Genomic DNA, 17,947 nt, shown 5'->3' on the forward strand with positions numbered 1-17,947 from the left:
CTTCAAGGGTGTCCCAACGGCTTCAATATTCTCCTGACACTCCTCGAGGCCTTAAAGTCACACAACATTATCTACAAATAATTCGAGGCCTTAAAGTCAAATGTTACCTACAAAAAGACAAACCAATAATTATTAGTTTTGGAATGTTTATTTGTACATAACGTTATTTGACTTTAAGCCCTCGAACTATTGGTATGTTTTTTGTACATAATTTATTTAATAATAATTAATTTATTGACCTACAATTATTTGTATGTTTTTTGTAGATAACTGTTTGACTTTAAGGCCTCATCCTGCTGTAATTTATTTACCGTTCTTTTGAATTTGGTTAAAATTTCTTTTATAATATTATTAACTGATGTCCTTCGTAAAATTTGTTTCTTGATAAATTTTTTACATTTTAATGCCCAACAATGAAAACAATATTATTTTTTTAAAACAATGTGTAAATTAAAAATAAATATTTTTACATAATAATAATATATAAAAAATCCGTTCAAAGCAACTGTTTTAGACAAATTTACAGGACATATATAATAAGAGTGTTATTTTAAATAAATTTTAATTTTAAAACATAAAGATCAACAAAGATTGATAACATGTTTCATTTAATAAAATTAAAAAAGAAGTGAGGTTATGAATCACCTGACACTAACTGACTTGTACTATGTACCATCACTATAAGTGGAAAATGTTGCTTGTGCAATGATGGAGGACTTGGCTAGCAGAGAATGGAACCTGCAAAGCCTGATCGGGAACTCGACGCTTTGTTCCACTAGGCCAATAATTTTACTGACGTTAATAATATTTTGCATCAAGTAACGGTCACCATGTGATTAAAAGATTTGTTATAATATGCTGACATCATTAACCTCTTGACCGTCGGACCAGAAAATCTTCAAAATACCCAAAATAAATAAATATCGGAGTAAAAACTTTTTTTTTTTGCATTTTTCTGTTTACCAGATAATATATCTTACTATTCAAATACATAGTTCATGTTAATATCGTAAGCCTTTTTCCCAGAATATCTAACTTTATCTTAAAAAAAAATCTCCCGTTTGGGAGACAACTGTCAAAAAGAATTTATATGAATAAATAAACTGGTTTTATTATTTCTACATAAACCTAAATATATACACCCCAAATGAAAACCATTAATCAAAAGGCGTTTTCAAAGAAATAATGTTCAAAAAACTTACAGAGCGAAAATGAATTTTGACATGCACAGATAAAATGTTTTCTAGACAATCAGAAACGCAACGTTCATGAAATAAAAAGTAGAATCTACACTGTTATTAGTGCAAGCGATTCTGATTTTGTGTTTTCTACAAAGCATAAATCGCATTGCAAAAAATTCTAGCGTGGATGATATTAGAGCACTCACATGTGAGCGAGTGACAAGTACGAAAAACATTAGACTAGTTAAAAGATGGCTTAAACTAACGTGGGAGCGAAAATTATTTTGATTTAAGATTCAAAGCCTAATTGATTTCACCAATGGAATAAAATAGTAAGCGTTTAAAAGACCCCATACTGAACAGAATTTAAGATGAACTGATGAAGAATGACTAGTCAAAAATGGAAAAATATCAAACTTTTGATATCATCAACTCATTAGCTGCTAACCTGACATAAAAAAGCCTAGGCGGGCCTTACAAAATAAGCAGAACTAAGCGACCAATTTACAGTAATTTGTAAGGTAAAATCTACTCAAAAGCAACATTCGCATCATTCTTTAACACATCAACAATTTAAAACTACATCGATTTCGTCCATGATTTAAATAAAAAAATTATATTTCGTTCATATGTGTTGAAAAATTAAAAAATAATCCACCACATTGGTACGTACGTATCCTATGATTGTAACTATTCCATATTTACATACTTTACGATGCACAAAATGTATGGCAGTTAAGTTGCGCGGTACTCTATAAACTTAATACAAAATTAGATTATTTGTCCATTTTGTCAACTTGTGGCGCTTAAATGTGTCCTTTGATTAGAGGAAGCACTTCAACGGTACTGCGGCGCGCTTGATGAGACCTTCTCCAGCTTCTCAAAGTGCTTCCGCGCATTTCTTATGTTGATTAGGGTGGCCTCTGATGGGATATTGGATTCGGACATTACGACCATGACGTACGTATTGCTTGTGAAACCGTCGATGAAGGCCGCAAACGCGCTGTTGCGTACCTATAAAAAACAATGCAATATTTGTAGAATTCACACATGGAAGCATTAAAGGTTTAAATAGGGGTTAAACGTGATAAAGAAATAAATTTATTCTAGAATCGAAATGATTAGAACAATTTAAAAGTTAATTATTTTAAAATACTAAGAGCTCGCTGTGTAATTTCACCACCTAGACAAATTTGATTGATTTATCTATAAATTTTTTCACAAACTTCTATGACACAAGGTAGTTTTAATGAAATCTCATCACACTAACTTGACGAGAGGTACGCACTAGTATGCGAAAGAAAATGATGTGATTTGAATAAAATAAGCCCTCAAACAAATTCTGCTAATTATCCCTTTACCTCCATGCTCTGGAACTGTGCGGCCAGTTTGGAGCAGGATAGCTTGAACTGCTTGATGATGTTGGACACCTTCTCGAAGCGGTGGCCATCTTTGTGTTCGCGCCGCTGACAGTGCGAGATCACCAGGAATGTGGCGCGCTCAAACAACAACACCTCATCTGCATCCACGATGTTGGCAAACTGCTGCAGGGAACTCTCAAGTGCTTTCACATTGGGTATCAGCATGTACACTATGCTCGACCACGCTCTGGGAAACAAGTAGAACAAAATTATAAAATGCCGTCCAGTGGTAATTATCAATCCAAAAAAAAACCAAGCAACTACTCTATGAATGGAAACTCACTAAGGGAGCTAGTAGGACTATTATAAATACCTAAATACTAATATATAAATTTGTAAGTGCAAAGTACTGTTTTTTATTTGTTGATTTTTGGGGTTAGTGAGGTAATGAAAAATGTCAGTGAAGTTGATGTTGAGCTGACTCCGAACCATTGCTCATGCAGTAGTCGGTGGACTTGATCGGTGGCAAATTCCCCAGGCCGAAGATCCACACCACGTCGATGGATGTTGTCGACGGCGAATCTTCCAGGTCGATGGTCAGATGAAGCGGAGATAAACAGTAGTGGAGTGGTTGTGGCGATGAAGTCGATGACTGTACACCACATTGGTGGAGACTGGTCTTGTGGGTGGTGTTCGGCACTGGTGAAGACCATGGGTTTTCCAGGTACTCCAGTGTGAAGTAAGAAAGCTAGAGGTATGATGGACCCGGTCGGCTGGTGATGATGGGCTCAAACCGCGGGCAAAACTGGATACGCTCGTAGGTACCTGCGGCTTGATTGCTTAAGACCGACTGCTTAAGACTGACTTGCTTTGTAACGCGGCTTTATATAGGGCGCACTCGTTCAAGAACAGTTTGGCAATTGCAAGGAGGTAGATGCAGCGCACTTTCACGGAGGAGATGGGGAACCTGCAGCCCGTGAGGCTTTTTGATGCGGTCCGCGAGCACTTTCCGTGTAGCTTGCTGCCCACAAAAAAAGAGTATAAAAAATTGCTGTTACAAGAGAGAGGTTAAAAACGATATTTTAAAACGAAAACTTATAATTTCTGTTAGTGGATTTGCAGGTGCAATAAAATGAATGTATAGGTACTTTTGCTATCATTGTTTACTTTTTAAGTCAACTGATAAACAATGGACTGAGATTCGCATTAGTGATTTTACAAACTAAAGAAAAAAAAAACATTAATTAGTTATATGTGTAAATAATTAGATTAATAATCTTAAAATAAATTATATTGTACTACCGGCTTCAGAATAGGTGAGAACCGGCAAATTCGATTGACCTTCCACTTCTGGACCCCAAGAGCCACCTCTGGTTAAAACCAGTTTTGTGTTTCTTTTTATTTTTTGTGTACATAAAGATAAAAATTTTAAATGTGTTCAGAACATACCATCATTCATCTGCTGATGCATTTTGAAGGAGATCATTATCGTGTTCGAAGTACAGTTATAAAATCCAAGATGAAGACTGTGTGCTGCAAAAATCTGGGGAAACTATTTTCATGTGCTGGATGTAGTTTTAATCAAAGCCGGGGACTCGCACAACTTAAGTTAAAAGCAGTTTTGTCTTCCGAATGATGAAATTGAAATTCCATGGGATTGTCTCATTTCAGGTGCTTTCTCCCATTCCTTCTAGTGCCGGGATTTGACCCACCTATCAATATGGAAAAATATTAACAGCTGTTGGAAATGACGATGACGATGACGTTGAGGATGACGAAACTTCAATTCACTGATGTTCCAATAGTGCCAATATCACGTCCTACAAATACAGTTGAAACTGCTCCGCAGAATCCTACGTCATGTATTTTTCAATTATCCGGGCTAGAGCGTCCTGCAATTACCACGGAAAATCGGCATTTTCAGCCGATCATCGAAGAGCTCCTATGAAGTAAACCTGTAGAACGAAGGAGTGTTGGACAGCCTAAGTCTATATGGTTGGATAGTGTGAAGGCCAACACCGCAGCCTCAGGAATATGGAACTCTCAAGACTCTCCAAGGGTTATAGTGCCGACGTATGTATCTATGAAACGGTGTTTTGCTGTACTTACTTGTACAAGGTTTCGTCCCATATGCTGGTGCGGAAGGCCGTACAGTCCAGGGGTTTTGACAGCCTCTTGAGGTCTTCCTCCCTCTCCTTGAAGATGATATCTCTCTGTTCCTCGGCAACCAGATCCATTTTGTGCACAAGGCAGAAGATTCGGGCCTCTGGTGAGTTCTGGAAACCAAGGGAGATCATTATTTCACATTTTTATAATGATACATTTCACAATTTGCTTTATGTTTCTGATAACTTCAACAGAGTTAGGCAGCAGAGGTTTTTATTTTCCACAAATTGGGATCAACCTACCAATGACCATGTCTTTGGGGAGGTGACTACACTCCTAAACCACCTTTCTTTTGAGATAGACAATTTTCATTTAAACTTCAATTTCTACCTCATCATGTGCAAATTTTATTACCATTGTGTGGGTTTTAGAAAAGTTTTTTTTTGCTTATTTTTACAACTGCCAATACCATAAAAGTTCTATAATTAGAATGAAACATACGTTGGCGAAATTTTCATAGGAATATGATTACAGACATTCAACTTTATAGCATCTACTGTTTTTTTTTTCATTTTCATATAAGAAGTATGAGAAGGAAGATTTTTATGAACGCCTTTTGGGACGATCGTTGATGACGTACGTACAGCCTTAGATACAGATGGAAATAGTGACCTAAATTTGTATTTCATTTGTTCCACCTAGATATATATATATATACTTTGTACTTAGAATAGATGATATGATTTAATATAAATGTACAATCAGAGCGATTTACGTAATAATATGGACTTGAGACTGAAGTCAGAGTGAATGTCAAATTGCATTTTCATAATAACTTTGAATGAATTCAACTTATTAATTATGGTAGATAATACGAGGGTGGGTCAATAAGTCCTTAGAAAAGCCGACAGGTGGCGCGACTAGTACTGTAAGCGGTTTGTTTTCATGCAGCGGCACTACCGATTCAGTATGCTGCGAAGTTTCAAGCAGATTGGTCGGGTTGTTGTGTGTTTCTCGTACATTTAAAAAAAAAAAATTTGCTTGTTTACAAAAATGGAGAAAATTGAGTTTAGAGCTGTTATTAAACATTTTAATATAAAAGGGTTAACAGCAAAGAAAATAAAAAATGAGTTGGATTTAGTTCACGGCACATCTGCTCCTTCACTTGCAACTATTTATAACTGGTTAAATGAATTTAAACGTGGTCGTACATCAACAAAGGATGAACCACGCTCAGGACGTCCTGTAGAGGTGACTACACCAGAAATGATCAATAAAATCCACGATATGGTGTTAAGTGACCGAAGATTAAAGTTGAGTGAGATAATTGAGGTTACAGGGATCTCAAAAGGTAGCGTCATTTCTATTTTACATGACAAATTGGGCATGAAAAAAATTTCTGCAAGATGGGTGCGTTTGCTCACAGTCGACAATAAACGCAATAGGGTGGTGGCATCTAAAGCCCTGTTGTCGCTCATGCAACGCAATCCGGATGAATTTTTTCGTCGCTTTGTGACTGTAGATGAAACATGGATACACCACTATACTCTCAAGACGAAAGAACAGTCAAAGCAGTGGATTGCGAAAGGCGAACCATGTCCAAAGAAGGCGAAAACCGTAAAATCAGCTGGTAAGGTTATGGCTACTGTATTTTGGGATGCACGTGGAATTATTTTCGTTGACTATTTGGAAAAAGGAAAAACAATAACAGGGGATTATTATGCATCTTTATTGGACCAGCTAAAAAACAAAATTGAAGAAAAACGGCCTCATTTAAACAGGAAAAAAATCCTCTTTCATCAGGACAATGCCCGTGTTCACACATGTTTACGATCAATGGCTAAAATTGAAGAATTGAAGTTCGAATTGGTCGACCACCCACCGTATTCGCCAGATTTAGCCCCCAGTGACTTTTTCCTTTTCCCAAACTTAAAAAAATGGCTAAGTGGACAACGTTTTTTTTCAAATGAAGAAGTCATCGATCGGACAAATGCTTATTTTGAGGACCTTCCGAAAACTTATTTTTCTGACGGTTTAAAAAAAATTGAGAAACGTCTAACCAAGTGTATTGAGCTCCAAGGAGATTATGTTGAGAAATAAAAAAAAAATACAAAAATACAAACTGTTTTAATGCTTTTTTCTAAGGACTTATTGACCCACCCTCGTAAATTGACAGTTCTGAACTATACAAGCTAAGGATGATAACAAAATATTCATTTGACATAAAATTTAACAATTTATTGATAATGTTATTTAATGTTTATATTCTTAAATTAAAACTAACTTTCCCGTAACGCTTTTGCAAAGTTGGCCGCTCATGGAAAATAAATTGAAAGCATATCAGCAATTTTCAAGAAACATGTGATTGATAAAAACAATGAGTATGGATGGAAAGGGGGTTCGGAAGCATAATGGGTAGAGAGCCTGCCGGCAAATTGTTTCGAATTCAATTCTCGGTCACACCCAAATCTTAATACTTTACTGCAACCATTTTGTTTAAATATTACTAATATTGTTTCAATGTGAGGTAAAATTTTAAAATGTGAATACTACACAAGAGTTCTAGTTCTTGGGGGCAGTGGGACTATGACACTCTGAATCGGGAATGTTAAGAAGCTCAAAAGGAGTGGGGGAAAAATAAGAACCTGGTTATTTAGATCAGTTTACTAATCATAACTAAAACCATTTATTAATTACAAAACAAAGCAATTTGATAGTCATTAATCAAAAATTATTTGTTATCAGTACTCTCCGCAGTTAATTGTTTTTTTGCCTAATTCATAATAAATATTGATTAGGGAAGCTATGATAAAGAGCGTGCTTGAAGTGGAGTGACCTTGGAAATCCATTCCACAAACAATCATATACAGATAACAAACAATCAACTAATTCTTATCTATTTACTAAATTGGAATATTTGAAATATTGTGTGAAATGGCTGTTTAGTAACTAGTTTGGGTAATTTTTAATACCACACATTTTAAAAAAACGTATATATTTTATATTCTAACTAATTATGTTCACATGTCAGTCCATAGTCCATAGGGAATTCGATATAGACATATATCAACTATTTGTTGACATCAAGGGAATTCGATATAGACATATATCAACTATTTGTTGACTTCAAACAGGCATATGACAGTATAGATAGGGAGAAAATATATGAAATACTCCTAAATTTTGGTATACCGCCCAAAATAGTCAAGCTTGTAAAAGCAACGATGGTTGGTTCACGATGTCGAGTAAGGATAGGAGGTGAAACAACGGAGGATTTTAACGTCTCCCAGGGGCTGAAACAAGGTGATGGCTTAGCTCCCACTCTTTTCAATATTGTTCTGGAGCACGTCGTGAGGAAGACAATGATTGCTACCGACTCAAACATTTGCTACAAAAGCAATCAAATAGTTGGATATGCAGACGACCTTAACATTGTCGGAAGATCCTTACAGGCTGTAAGAGAGGTGTTTGACCCTTTGGAGACTGCAGCAAGAGAGGTGGGCTTGCAAATCAATGAGAACAAAACTAAAATCATGATGCAAACCAGAACCCCACACCGCAGAATAAAAGATAAAGTGAATTTTAAAAACTCCTATAACTTTGAAGTGGTCGAAGAGTTTGCCTACCTGGGCTCCATCATAACGCAGGACAACGAAGACCCAGTAGAAGTAAGAAAGCGCATCACAGCCGCTAACAACACTTACTTCGCGTTGCTGCCAGTGTTCAAATCCCGAAACGTCCATAGGAAAACCAAAATAACCCTGTATAAAACAATTATTAGAACGGTCTTGGCCTATGGATGTGAGGCGGGAACACTGACAGCAAAGTCTGCGGAACGGCTGGACACCTTCAAAAGAAAGGTACTTCGAAGAATCTTAGGAGCGGTGCGAGAGGGAGAGGCATGGAGAATCCGCCACAATAAGGAGCTATATGACATCTACCAAGCTCCCAGACTCTCTACTCATTTACGGCTCCAAAGACTAAGATGGGCCGGACATGTGCACCGAATGCCAAGCACACGTGTACCAAAGAAGGTTCTAACAGGACACCCGGAAGGCAAACGAAAGGCGGGCAGACCTAGGCTGAGATGGGAGGACGATGTTAGGAAAGATGCCAGAGGACTACTCCATGTTGCAGATTGGAAGACGACGGCCGAGGACAGAGGGCGGTGGAGGCCCATGTTAAAGGAGGCCAAGGCTCGAAATGGGCTGTAGCGCCTTTGAAGAAGAAGAAGAAGTCAGTCCATAGCAACAAGAAACCCTTAGGAAACTGTAAAACTTCTTGATGCCGATGCAAAATTTTTGGCGTGCGCGAGCCGTTTCATTTTCGCAATAACCCAGTTGATATTTCAAAAAATTATGTTTTTTTTATTGTACGCCTTACCAGATATTCTATTTATAATTTGTAAAAATAGTATTTAATCTACCGTAAGTATTTTCTCCAGAACAGCTAATTATATTTAGAGAAATGCATTTTTGATAGTATGCTTAAGGATACGCCGGCGAACAAAAGATCAATAAAAATTAGCAACCAGACCATATTATGTATTGTTCAACTGTCATATGCATTTTCAAGCCTACAGATACTATTGGTAATGTTTGGTACAGTCAATAGACATACACAACTAGAGTTGGGATAGTCAAACAGTATGCGCTGTTGCGTTTGCAAGACCGGCTATGTGAGTTTTACCAAATTTTACAGGGGAAGCAAAAAAATTCCAAGTTTTGTGTTCAAATGCGTCAACAAAAAAGGTTTGAATGAGTATTGTGCGATAACGGTTAAACATATGCACATACCCGAGATTGGATCGGATTCCTTGATTTTTTTAGAATTTTTTGGTGTAACAAAACATCTTGCTGAAATCTGGCACATGGCCATTTTTGCAGGCGCAACGACAATGTATACAGTCCCTTATAAAAATGTATATATACATAGTACCGGACTCTGAATTGAAGTTAAATTAAAGTCCTTAGATTGAGTAAAGATTGCGAGTACATGAGAGCTAATAGTGCATGTCCTTCGTAGATGTATTGTTCAATGTTTGATGCAACCAAAGATATAAGAAACAAGAATTGGAATAACCATAAAAATATGTCTCTGGCCATGAAGCAAAATTAAAACTTTACTTTATACAGTTAGTAGCCAAGTACACAATAATGTGTCGGGTTCCCACCACGTCAGGCTTCGTGGATTCCATTCCTCTGCTGGTTAAGTCCCCCATCATCGCGCAGGCAACATTTTTTGCACATAATGATGGTAGTAGGAGTTTTACAAATACATATTCTCGGATTGTTCGTAGCTAGGGAACGTTCATCTTTCTTCAAAAATATTTTTAACTTACGTTGAGTATAGCCTCTAGACAGGACTGATAATAGTGCATGTCCTTGTCCAGCTCACGGCTCTCCACATCAAACACGTAGATGAGAACCTCCACGTTGCGGAAGATGTTGTCCCGCTGCGAGGCAAAGTAATTCTCCATGAAGGCCTCCTGCCCCCCACAGTCCCACAGGTTCAGCACCAGATTGCCGAGGAACCGGACGTGGGAGTGCTCCACATCGACTGAAAGCGGATAGTATAATGTACGGTTAGTTAGGTAAAGAAACGTTAGATAGTTAACGCAATAATTGGCATATTTTGACACAATTTACATATATGTGTTTTAGTGAAACTTCATGGATCACATATGTGACATCTATGTATGGGGATAGTCGCCGATGGATCACTTATGCGACAGCCGTGTAGATCTGAGTTATAAAAATAATGTAATATATCATTGAAGAAGAAGATAATACTAATAAATCTAAACAAAACATAAAATAGAACAAGACACAGAAAAATAAAAAGGAGGTAACGATCTCAACTGGAAATCGAACCCAGGATTTCTGTCTTACCGGGACAAGATCTTAAGACAGAGATCTTGGGTTCGATTCCCAGTTGAGACCGTTATACCGGGATATAACTTACCGGGACAAGATCTTAAGACAGAGATCTTGGGTTCGATTCCCAGTTGAGACCGTTATACCGGGATATAACTTACCGGGACAAGATCTTAAGACAGAGATCTTGGGTTCGATTCCCAGTTGAGACCGTTACATTTTTTATTTTTCACTTTTTTTTTCGGTTTCAAGTTTCGTTTTTTATTATATTTTTCTTCAATGATAAGTACAACTTTCAAAGTTATTCTAATAATAATGCGTTTATTCTGAAATGTGGGGAGGTTTGTGCGATCCTTCACATCCCATAAAGCATATACAATAATATACATACATACATCTAAAGAGTAATAATGTACAAGCAAAGAATTTTTTTTTTTAAATATTCGGATACATAGAACAAAAGAGACGTTAACGATCTATAGCATTTGAGATTGAAGGGGCCAATAACATTCCCTAGTGTGCTACGATGCTGGAATCTGGACTCTGGCGGGATTCCATGGTGAATACATGTTTGTTGTTTGATTAATTTAGTTGTTTATCCTCTCCCTTAAACCTGCCACCCGAGTTCTTATTGGAGGACTGCAAAACCTGGTACTGGCCCCTCCATGAGCATGTTGGAAGCACTGCAGTATCTGGGTAGGTCAAACATCACGCTGTATGCGTTGTTACACTGCAAGCGTATCCCTTCCATGCTGCTCTTATGGACTTTTGAACTGATTTAAAATCATTCTTTTTTATACCTGGATTCATGCTATTCATAGCGCTATTTGATTTAATGTAAATACAAATTAAAATGGATTTCTTTCTGTGCGTAATCTCACTACTTCAATAAAATAACCACAGAAATACAAACCTGTTAGCCTGGCAAAATGTTTCTATCATGAAAGAATAGTAATGAGAAACAAGAAATTGTCCTAACGTTTGTTTGGTAATAATTAGACATCGGAATATATGCATTTGCATATTTGCATATGCAAATGCATATAACTCTCTAATTACGACGTTAATGCATATTTCAGCCTTTTTTCCCAAATCATGCATATTTCGTTTAATAGCGGGAGTTATCACCTACGTATAGGGAGCTAGGTGACGATGACGCGTAGGACACGAGCGCGGTGGCTGACTGACCGAAACGCGGTAGGGATTGTTATGCATAAATCACCTTACGAAAGCTATACCGATTGACAGTTCTGAGGCCATTGCAATTCATTCAAGCAAGCTAGCATTTGAAGACGCATCCATTAAACAGAATATCGCCCTCATCTCAACACATTTCCACAAGTTACCAGATACCATAAAAAAATTGGAAACAAAAAACCTTCCTCTAATTAAAGCAATAGAAATACTGGAAACAACGATCGAACTCGCCAACGCCCTTCCTAATTCAATATCAGAAAAGATTCGTAAACAGTTAAGACTCTATTTTGCTTAAAAACCCAAGTCTTGAAGATATGAAGAACATTAATGCCTACATCAACGGCACAACGGCACATACCCTGCCTAAACAGATATCTCCAGAAATGGCGCCAAATTTTAAATTTTGTCCAATGACGTCAGTTGACGTAGATAGGTCGTTTTCGGCGTACAAATTAATACTGGGTGACAAACGTCACAGATTTGAGCTCGAAAATTTGGAAAAATACTTTGTATATTGATATATAAAGTTGTATATTGTCACAAAAACTATGCATAATTTTAAGAATATTTCGCTGTTTTTGTATGGTCTTTAATTAAAATATAAATGGTTTTTTGATTTTGATTGTGCATATTTTGGGCAAATCAAGAGTTTTTAGTGCATATTTTGGCCTTTTTTAGTGCATATTTGCATGCATATTTTGGCACTTTGTTAGTGCATATAATCCGATGTCTAGTAATAATGCTTGAAAGATGATTTTATAATGCATGTTTATACTTGTGGAAGGAATCTAAAGACTATTCTTCCTAGACCAGATTAACTCCTCGAATAAATAACAGTTTTTATAGAATATTTTAACAGCCAAGCTGACGGTGTCAACTGAAAAAATGTTGAAGCCCTAACAATGACAACGGGTTTCAAATGATTAGAATAATAATTTTGTCTGTTTGCTACACCTGCGTGATAAGACATGCACTATTCTGTCTATACCATCCCACTGACAATATAACTATCACAATCACACAAATAATTACAAAATTTCTTGTCGTACCGTAAAAGTACTCGTCGTACATATTAGTACTGTGGCATATTGAACTCAACCAGTGGTACGGAAAAACCTTTCAAAAGTGCCTTTTATGGAATTATGGACTTCCCAAACTTTTAATTTAAAGAAAGCGGTTTCGAAAGTAACGTTATTCAAAGTCACTTTCAATGGTAACTCTGTTTGATGCTGTTTTGAATAATGAAAATGATAGATTTTACAATCATGGCTTTTCATTTATTGTGAGAAACTCTGATAATAGAATTTAATTAAGGAGCTGCTAATTGGGAAGAAATAGGATGTAACCTATTAGCCATACCCTTTGTACTCTGTATTTTTGTGTAAGAAATGTTTTTTGAATTTGAATTGCTAGCTTTTGGGAACAGCTCACACAGGTCTCATACAAATCTTTTTCTCCCTTACTGTCTTAGTGAAAAATATGATCTAAACGGTATCAGAAAGAGAAAACGCCACGCTCTATGTTCAAATTTAGAAGTTGACCACAGAAATTTTTTAATGTACACCTCTATGAAGCCAAATGTTCGAATAATAATAAAAAGAATATATGAAACTATGTGAATTTTTAATTTATTATTTTTACATAAAATGACAAAAAAATGAGGTGACAATAACGTTTAAAATATGTGTGTTTTTATATTTATTCTTTATTAGTAATTTTAGTTAGAAAAAACGTAACGTTAAGGTTAAAAAATTTCTTGAAGTAACTAAGTTACAATATTTATTTCTAATAATAAAAATGGAAAGCGTATTTCATCAAATTTCAAAAACAGATACTATTCTCGGTCCAACTTAAGAACGACCTGTTGGAGTACCAAATTAGGTTCGTTCTGCGCATACCACCCCCCCGCTCCTTTCCTTCACCATCGCTCGGCTATCTCCGGCAATCTTCGCTGACAATTCGTTAGTCGTTAGTGCCCGTGATTAGAGAAATTAACCCATTCAGACCCTGCTATAAAATGGATGTTCAGCCGATATGTCCGAATTCATTATCGCCAATTACGAAAAACAAAAAAGGACAGGTAAACATTATTTATGTGTTATTTGTATGACTATTCGATTTACAACAATGCATTTTTATAATTCAAGGATATAGATAGGTAATATATGTATAAAATTTGTGAATGTTGGTGTTGATCGGTTTTTTTTTATGTTTATAGGTGGTGCACAAACCTCAACGGACAATGATAATAAATATGTATCGGAAAAAAATTTCGGAATATCGATCACATTGTTGATGAACTAGAGGACAATAATGATAATTCGTTAGCTTTTGAAATTTCAAATGAATCATCTGAGGAAAATTATTTTTTTTTTAATGGCAATGATGATATTTTCAACTTTGGATTGATTTCTTAGCCGATTTGATAAATCTGATGCCTAATAAAGTACAATATGTATTGTAATACTATCATCATCATTATTTGAATGTATTAAAATGTTTTAATTTTTAATTTTATTTATCGGTAGGAAAATAAATTAAATAATTAATTTATTAAAATAGTGGGTCTGAATGTGTTAACACTCGTCCTTTTAGGAGTGGGGAGAAGGGGCGGAGACATGCGCGTCCACGGGTTGTTCTAATGTTGGACCGAGTATAGTTTTGGATACTTTCAGAAATATTGCATAGAATATGCCAGTGGCCTGAGTGGTTAAAGAATTTTCTGAGAGTATCAATTTTATCTCATTTGATAGTTTCCAATTTTTATAACCAATTTTTAATCCCGCACGTCTCCCACTCATTTCAGAAGTTCATTATGATATTGTTTCAGTCTGGAACCATGTTCAATTGTTTTCTGTATACTTTAATTGAATAATTCATTTTGTGTGAATCAAACAGTGTAGATAATATTGTAGATCAGTAAACAAAGATTAAAATATTGTCAGTCATCAAACACAATAATTTTATTTTTTTTAAATGTCAATGAGTAGGGTAAACGATATAATTTTATAAAACTCACTTGTGGCTCCCAATCTTCTCGTGTCCCTTGCTATATAATTGGCAAATATGATAGATCTCATACTAGTTTTACCCGAACCACTCTTCCCCATCAACAAAACCTGAAAAAATGGGTAATTATAATAATTTATGTACTGCACAAAGAACAAGGAACTTCAGTATATTTGAGAGAGAATAATTTGATTGAGAATCCTTAAAAAATAAGCACAATACATTAATAAACATTAAACGATCAACTCCCTAGCACACCTATTATAATTTATTATGATATAATGATTAAAGACGTGCAGTAATGTTGACAGTGGGGTATTTTAACAAAGAATTATTACCTTTTTCTTCATCTTAATTTTGGTTGAAGATATATCACATGAGCAATATGTAACAATATATTAAATACAGCTGGGCTACGAGCTGAGATGACAAATTCTTACAGCACAAACGTCAAAATACGAATACGTCATTAAATGTTGCTACTACGCACATGAATTTATTTGGTAGGTTCCTGACGGATCAATGAAATAAAAATATGGAAATCATTAAAAAATACTGAGTAAATAAAATATATTAAAAATAAAAGAAAGATGTGAATTAATTTCTGTAATAATTTGTGTATTTTCTAAAAAAAGCATCTATAACTAAGTACCTACTTGAGCCGTATGAAGTATTCAAAAGTTCCTACGCGCGAATAGTCCACCATGAAATTGCCTACATGTTCTCTCCTCTACGTCCGTCATTGGCAGTCATTGGGATTTATTTTGACAGATGTTTTGGGACGACGTGTGAGTTGCGTCTGATTGCGGATTATTTTATTTCGGTGGTGTACGCTTAGGGAAAGCGGTAGAATGTATTCGTACAGGCTTAAAATCTGATATTTAAGTTATTAACAGCAAACCGAGTCAACAAATGTATTAAAATCTCAAAGTTTTCACACATCATCTCCGACAATGTCAAGGCACAGGAATGTACGTTCCATGAACTATACCGACGAGTATGATGGATACGACGATGTTTACGGACATTCAGTGGAAGATGACAGCTATATATCTCCCAGTGACACGGCTCAGTTCATGTATGACAGGGGACGCACTCAAGTTATGTCCAGCTACTTCGACCAGCACAAGGATATCGAAGAAGAAGATGAAAATGCCGACGTAGCCATGAGCAGCCCTGGACAGCGACGAGACTCCGAAGATAACAAGAACCTGGAACTCAGTGAAATGGACGAAGCCAAGTTGATGTCATGTTTGGACGAAATTCGCAACGTATTGGGTGACTCAGTACCTGAACAGAGAATCATCAAAACAATCATAGAGCATAACTTTAGCATTTCAGAATCTCTAGATGCTCTGTTGAATTCCGAAAAGGACAAAGAAATCCCGACTAGTATTAAAAAAGTTGTGGAAACGAAGTCAAAAATATCAATAGGCGTTTTACCTCTTCCTGCTCAAAAGTTCGTAGACTCACCCAAAGTTATTTCCACGGCGGTGGATTCTAAAGTTCCACATGTTATCAAGGGATTCAAAGTCGATGATGGGAACCGTTTGAACTCTCCTCAAACTCCCCGTTCACAGTCCCCAGCATCAGGCAGGGGAACCCCGTGCAAATCCCCCACACCTTCTCAGTCTGAAGAAAAACTCATCTCAAAGCGGCAAGAGAACAAAGTAGATGCTGCGGCCGAGTACAAAACAGAACGAGGATCGGTCAAAGAGCATTTGTACGTCGTGGTTATCGGTCACGTGGATGCGGGGAAATCCACCTTGATGGGAAGACTTCTCTGCGACCTCGGTGAGGTGAGTCAGCGTACACTACACAAGTACGAACAGGAAAGCAAGAAGATTGGCAAACAGAGCTTCATGTATGCCTGGGTGCTGGACGAAACTGGAGAGGAGCGCGTTCGAGGCATTACCATGGACATTGGACGCACTCAGTTCTCAACCAAAACCAAACAGATCACAGTTCTGGATGCACCTGGCCATGCGGACTTCATACCCAATATGATTGCAGGAGCTGGACAAGCTGACGTAGCATTGTTAGTAGTGGATGCCACTCGTGGAGAATTTGAATCCGGTTTCGATCTCGGCGGACAAACTCGAGAGCACGCTTTACTCGCAAGGTCCCTCGGCATCAATCAGCTGGCGGTAGCTGTCAACAAACTCGACACTACAAACTGGTCTGAGGAGCGCTTTGATGAAATATGTGGCAAGCTTAAATTATTCTTGAAGCACGCTGGATTCAAAGACTGCGATGTTACTTATGTCCCCTGCTCAGGACTGACAGGAGAGAACTTAATCTCAGCACCGACCGAAGACCAGCTATCTAAATGGTATAAGGGTCCGGCTCTCATTGATGTCATTGACAAATTTAAATCTCCTGAGCGTCCGGTGACTAAACCATTCAGGATGTCTGTCAACGATATATTCAAAGGTACAGGATCAGGTTTTTGTGTTTCTGGGCGGATAGAGACTGGAACCATTCACACAGGAGATAAATTTATCATTTGTCCAACAAAAGAAGCGGCTTTTGCTAAATCGGTTATGATTAATGATATTCCGCACCCCGTTGCATTTGCTGGTGACCAAGTCAGTGTGAATATTACAGGGGTAGATATACAGAATGTTAGTGTAGGTTATGTTTTATCTGATTGTGCGAATCCCGCCCCCGTGACTTCGAGGTTCGAAGCCAGACTGGTTGTGTTTAACGTGAAAGTCCCCATCACCAATGGATTCCCGGTCTTGCTTCATCACCAGTCGCTGATTGAATCTGCCAATATTGTTAAACTCAGGGCACTAATAAATAAGAGCAACGGAGAGATAATCAAGAAGAAGCCGAGATGTCTAGGTAATAATTCAGTGGCGTTGGTGGAGATCGAAGTGTGCCGGCCTATTTGTATGGAAACGTACAAAGACTTCAAGGAGCTAGGAAGGGTAATGTTACGCGTGGCCGGTGTCACAGTTGCAGCTGGTCTTGTGACAAAAATTATTAAGTGAGGTTCTATTTATAAGAACTTTTGGCATATTAAAAAAAACTCATTGTTTTCTCATGACATTATTGTTTTACATTTCAGCTGATAAAAAATGATTGAATTTTTGTATTATACTAAATGATATTTACAAAAACTGATTTAAAATGGATGTACGTTTAAGAGTTTGTACATTTATGAAACATGTCAACATCACAAATTTGCTATTAAAAACTTGTTGGAGTTCAA

General features: G+C 36.8%; 2 protein-coding genes across 2 annotated transcripts; one reads left to right on the forward strand and one right to left on the reverse strand.

Annotated features, from left to right (window-relative positions):
- Positions 1-877: 877 nt before the first annotated feature.
- RagA-B (Ras-related GTP binding A/B) lies at positions 878-15,179 on the reverse strand. Its single transcript, XM_089647588.1, has 6 exons — positions 15,069-15,179; positions 14,741-14,840; positions 9,990-10,207; positions 4,652-4,818; positions 2,543-2,789; positions 878-2,195 (listed from the first exon to the last, which is right to left on the reverse strand). Exons 1-6 carry the CDS (start codon positions 15,078-15,080, stop codon positions 2,019-2,021), a joined length of 921 nt encoding a protein of 306 aa, XP_089503714.1. The 5' UTR covers positions 15,081-15,179; the 3' UTR covers positions 878-2,018.
- A 289-nt stretch (positions 15,180-15,468) lies between these two features.
- Positions 15,469-17,947, forward strand: HBS1 (translation elongation factor EF-1alpha (GTPase) HBS1). Its single transcript, XM_089647586.1, has one exon. The coding sequence runs from the start codon at positions 15,684-15,686 to the stop codon at positions 17,724-17,726; it is 2,043 nt and encodes a 680-aa protein (XP_089503712.1). The 5' UTR covers positions 15,469-15,683; the 3' UTR covers positions 17,727-17,947.

This window comes from Hesperophylax consimilis, chromosome 26 (genome assembly GCF_061612785.1).
Source record: "Hesperophylax consimilis isolate HC1 chromosome 26, BYU_Hcon_1.0, whole genome shotgun sequence".
In the NCBI taxonomy this organism is placed as follows: Eukaryota; Metazoa; Arthropoda; class Insecta; order Trichoptera; family Limnephilidae; genus Hesperophylax; species Hesperophylax consimilis.